Source organism: Equus asinus, chromosome 15 (assembly GCF_041296235.1).
Source record: "Equus asinus isolate D_3611 breed Donkey chromosome 15, EquAss-T2T_v2, whole genome shotgun sequence".
In the NCBI taxonomy this organism is placed as follows: domain Eukaryota; kingdom Metazoa; phylum Chordata; class Mammalia; order Perissodactyla; family Equidae; genus Equus; species Equus asinus.
In genome coordinates, this window is record NC_091804.1 from 22,923,990 (window position 1) to 22,929,240 (window position 5,251).

The 5,251-nt window shown below is 44.4% G+C and overlaps 1 protein-coding gene across 1 annotated transcript; it reads right to left on the reverse strand.

Moving 5' to 3' along the window:
* Window positions 1-1,323: 1,323 nt before the first annotated feature.
* Window positions 1,324-2,748, reverse strand: DEFB119 (defensin beta 119). Its single transcript, XM_014845021.3, has 2 exons — window positions 2,691-2,748; window positions 1,324-1,523 (listed from the first exon to the last, which is right to left on the reverse strand). Exons 1-2 carry the CDS (start codon window positions 2,746-2,748, stop codon window positions 1,324-1,326), a joined length of 258 nt encoding a protein of 85 aa, XP_014700507.1.
* Between the last annotated feature and the right edge of the window lie 2,503 nt (window positions 2,749-5,251).

The following is a 5,251-nucleotide window of genomic DNA, read 5'->3' on the forward strand; positions in this document are numbered from 1 at the left end:
GCTCCTCAGAGCATGGTCTAGGAAGTCAGAGGAGGGGCCGGGCACAGTCTCTAGGTGGATATATTCCCCTCGCCCCCATCAGCTCCTCACCCCACGGGGAGGCACTTAGCCAGAGGAAGCCAAGAGTAGGACCAGAATCAGAGAAGGAGGGGTCTCTCTTTCCAAAGTCTAAGAGCAGAAATATTGAATTGAGAGCAAATTATCTCCACGGATCAGAGCGACCCCTTCTATCTGTCTCTGTGTCATGCGCCATGCTTTACAGAGCACGCCTGGTCTTCCACCTCACTGCAAACAACAGTTCAGGGATGAACAACTGTGTTGGATAAATGAGGCCCAGAGAGTAGGATTTGAGATAATAAAGCCGGGGAAAACACCCAGGTCCTCGAGATTCCCAATCAGAATTCTTAAATATTCCCCATATGTTAGTCTTTTCCCAGGGTTAAATTCTCAGTTCAAATGACACAGGCTTCAGAGAGTCTCCCTTAGGGTCTGACACAGTGGGAAGGCACCCAGCATGTAGTCCTTAAATCCTTGAATAAATCAATAAACAATAAAAACAGCTAACATTCATTGAGGGCGTGCCAGGCCCTGGGCTCTGTGCTCTACATTACCTCCTTCCATTCTCACCACAACCCTGAGACGGGTTCTATTATTCCAGTTTTACAGGTGAGGGAGCTGAAGTTCTGAGAGGTAAATATGCACAAAGTCTGACAATGGTAACAACCAAAGCTGAGGCGAATGGATGAATAAATGAATCCATGAAAGAATGTAAAAATGAATAATAAGCAAGTTCATTTATAAGTGAGTAAATTCATGTCATTATCTTTTTTTACCATGTGGAAGCCTTTTGATCTTTGGGGTTGTGGGCTCTCAAGCATCAAAAGGCATCTCAGCCAACTTCCTTAGAGATCCCAGGGTTTGAGGTCTACTCAGCCCCTGTCCCCTCCCAGTCCACTCACCCCCTAAGATGGACCAATTCTCCCAGCCCAAGGATTCTCCCACTCTCTGGGTATCTGCTGTGCCTTTAAATCTCTTAGCTTCTCATACACGCTCCTCAGTCCACTCCTGACCCAGTAGCTTTTCCTGTGGCTGCTAGATGAGGAACTATCTTCATGACTGTAATCATCATCCCATCGCTGTGGCCCAGCTCCAGTGACATCTCTCTGCTATCTCTTAACCCCCATCCTGCCATCCCCCCTCCCTCTATCCATTTGGAGTATCATTCCTCATAATTGACAGACACAAGAAACAGCTTTGTGAGTTTTAATGGAAAGTGGGAACTAAGGAACCTGAAGCAAAGTCATTTCTATCCATGATTTCCATTTATCTTCTTCTATTGACAGATCTGGACTTATATGTGGTCATCACAGGAGTAGTCCAGGGGAGTTCTCCATCAATTGTTACTGGCTGGATTGTCAAGTAACGACTAAGGACACAGCACCGTTTACGATTTGCGCAGCGTGTGACGCTGTCTTCATCATCTTTGCACACCAACCGGCATTTTCCATTCATCCAACAGTCTGCTACTGGGCATAGGAACAACCATTAAGCAGATGTTAGTATCCCTCAAGAGGACAGACAAGAGGAGTCAGAGGAGGAGCAGGAGAACAGAGGAGAAGGGGAGGCAGAGGGTTGAGTAAGTAATACTGGACCCAGTCTCAGGAAAGGTGAGAAGAGATCTCTAGAGGGGAGAGAACTGACAGAATTGTTCCAAGGTTGGAACTCCAAAGCTTTCAGGAAAGACTTTTTCAGACATCCCACCCTTCTGTCTTCCTATCTTCCAACCTCCTACCCCTAACTTTGGGATCAATTGATGCTAATGAAGATCCCACATAATGGAGCTTGGGAATGATGGGGAAAAGACAATGAACACCTGTCATATTAGGGGATGGAGGAGATTCATTCACATATCAACAAAAACCTGGCTCCTTACAAATAGCCTGGCCTTGTCTAACTTAAGCCTAACAAGCCCCAGCTCCAGCCACACCCAACCTCCAATCTTTCTTGATCCCATATTCTCCCAATTCAAACTCAAAACCCAATACAGTCTTAATTAGAACTCCCAGCCTTACCCAACTCAATGCCCTTAGAGCCCCAACTCCAAGCCAAATCCTAACCTAATCAAATCACCAACCTCATCTCCAAGCAGTAGTACCTCACCAAAGTACATCCTGCACCATCCGGTACCGACTCCCAGCCTCAGCCCAAGCCCCAGTCTAATCCTCAACATCAGCTCCACTCAACCAAGAGTCCCACCGCCTCTCCAGCCCATCCCAAACCATCAGGGGAGCCAACTCCTCATCTCCAGCTCATCCTGATTTTTCCTCTATCACTCCAACCCCAAGGTCTTTTTCTCCCATCAGAACTCACCCCCAACCTTCAATCTAACCTCCCAAAGGCTCCAACAAGTCCCCAACCTACACCCAAACTTTTACCCCTAAGCCCTTTCCCAAGATCCCACCCGGGAATGCCATCCTGCCCTTAAATGCCAGGTGCTCCAAACATCTATCATCCCACCACCTTGGCAAAAAATAATCAGGGAGAGATGTGGACATGAGATGATCATGGGAAAACATCTCAAAGTCACATGAAACGAGGGAAGGCTTCAGATGCTGCCCACAGTGAGGAGAGAGAGAAAGGGGAGAAGTTCATGACCAGGATCCCAAACACTTGAGAGAGACCCAAGTTACCTGATACCACTGGTTCCATGGCCAGAAAGATGGCAAGAAACAGGAAAAGAAACTTCATGGCTGGCAGGTCACGGGAGAAGGAGGTGGCTGTGCTGCAGGAGATGGAAATAGAGTTCTCTGTAGCAGAGATGAGCCTCGCTTTTATTGGCAGGGCCGTGGGCAGTGAATTATAGCAGGAGAGGATTTGTAGGAGATCAGACAGGCAAAAGGACAGTGTGTAGCAGATATTGTAGCAAAGCACAAGATGAGAGTGTGGGCAACTGGCCAGTACCTGTGCCAAAAGTGGTTTTCCCTCCTGGTAAGGAGACAGGCAAATTAAAGCCATTTGGCCTTTTGAGACCCACAAAGGAATTAATTAATTAATTAATACATAAATATATCAAGAAATTTAATTTTTTAAAAAATACTTATTCTCAACTTTCTAACAGAAGGATATACACATATATGTCTCTCTGAACCTTGAACTTGCCCATCTCATTCTCAGCTCAGGGTCTTAGTTTAGAGTCTTAGCATTTGTCATTTGTTCTTCCTGTAAAGTTCTTCCTTCAGACCTTTCCATGGCTGGCTCCTGTTCATCGTTCTGTCTCATCTCAGATGTCACCTCCTTGGAGAGGGTTTTCCTGGTCAGCCTAGATAATGGTGCAACTACCTGCAGTTACTCTGTATCATAATTGCTTGTTTTGTGATCTTCATAGATTTATCTGTTCTTTTAAAATTTATTTTACATGTTTAATCTTTGTGTTTCCCAATGGAATTTCGGAAATTTGCCTTGTAACTCCAGTGTCCACAACATCACCTGGCGTATTAATGAGGATATTAATTCAACTGTTTTAACAGATATTGTTTCCTCAATCAATGATTCCAAGAGATGGACATCGATTTCTTTCTTGCAGAAAAGTCTGGGCAAGCAGTTAAGTATAGCAGCTTCACAATTCAGCTGGAAGACAGCTTCCTTCCAGGTTCACCCTCTGCCATGCTCAACAGGCATCTTCATTTGATGATCCAAGAGAGCTGCTCCAGTTTGCACCACCAAGTCTCCACTGAGCCATCAGGGAGAGGAGAAAGAAGGAAATGAAGTGCACACCATTCCCTTTAAGGACCCCACTCCGAATCCACACACATTGATTCCATTCCAGTCCATTGGCTAGAGCTCATCCAGACAGCCACAACCAGCTGCAAGGTAGGCTGGAAATAGTTTCTTTATTTTGGGCAACCATGGCTAGCTAAAATTCAGGGATGTCTTACTAAGAAGAAAGGAAAGACAGATATTGGGGAAGAGCTAGCAATCTCTGACACCCTGGCACAGTGCAGGTGCTTAATAAATATTGGTAGACTAAATAAATAACTTATACATTGAGTAAAACGTTGAGAAGTGATCTAACTGAGGAGGCGACCCAAGTCCTTCCAGAGGGTAGAGAAACCATGTGGACTGTGTCCTTTTAGCCAAGCTTCTGAAGAAGCTGGATAAAGGGCTGGGCCTCAGATAAAACTTAAGAAAGGACACATGAAGGGAGACAAAGAAAGAAGAGAATTCTACAATCCTAGAATATCAGGATTGGAGAATAGGTTTTGGTTTCATACAGATTTGGATTTGAGTGTTGGCCCTGCCACTTAATACCTGTTACCTTGAATAAGGTACATTTTCTGAGCATCCCATAATAAAATACAAATCATAACTGTATGTGATTTAACTAAATGGGATAACATGCAAATTACTTAGCAAAGTACCTGGCACATAGTTGGTGTTGAATAACTATTAACTATTATTATTGCTGTTTTTCATTAGTTATATTATTGTCATCCTTGTATTTATCATTATTATTATCCTAAGAACAATCCTCAGAAGCAGAAATAATACACCTCCAACTCCCATATGACAAAATCAAGACTCAGTCAGGTGAAGTGAACTGCCCAAGGGCGTCCTAGGTGGGGAAGAGAACGGAGAATAGAGAGCAGATCTCCACAGAGGAAGGTCAGGAGAATGGTCCGTAAATTTCAGAGTATTGTTTTACTTTGAATTCTACTCGGGCAGGACTGTAAACTTCTCTGTGTTTAAGGTCACTCACTAAAAGTGTTCACAAGGACTTGCTGGAGTGCAATGGAGCTGATCAGGATGCGGGAGCGTGCGGGGCACTATCCGGCAGTGCAATGGAGATGCTAGGTAAATGGTTTGGTCCAGGGTTGTGAACTGAGCAACTTACCATGTGTCCTTAAGTATGTCATTTAGCATCTTAAGAATTCAGCATTGATGAGACGACATAGCAGAATGCTGACAAGTGTGTGTTCTGAAGTTACTCCTGGCTGTGTTATCTTGGAAAATTATGATTAACTCTGAACCTGTGTCCTTGGCTATGCAGTGGGGTAATGACGGTACTTACTTGATAGGGTCGTTGATGAGTGAATACACATCCAACACTTAGAGCAATACCTGACACTTAGTGACCGCAACATAAGTATCTGCTGTTATTATTGTAATCGACCAGAAGTTCCCAACCTGGAGATTCCAGACCCTCCCTGATTACAGCTCTTTGCAAGACTTCATAAGCCCCATTATGAATCCT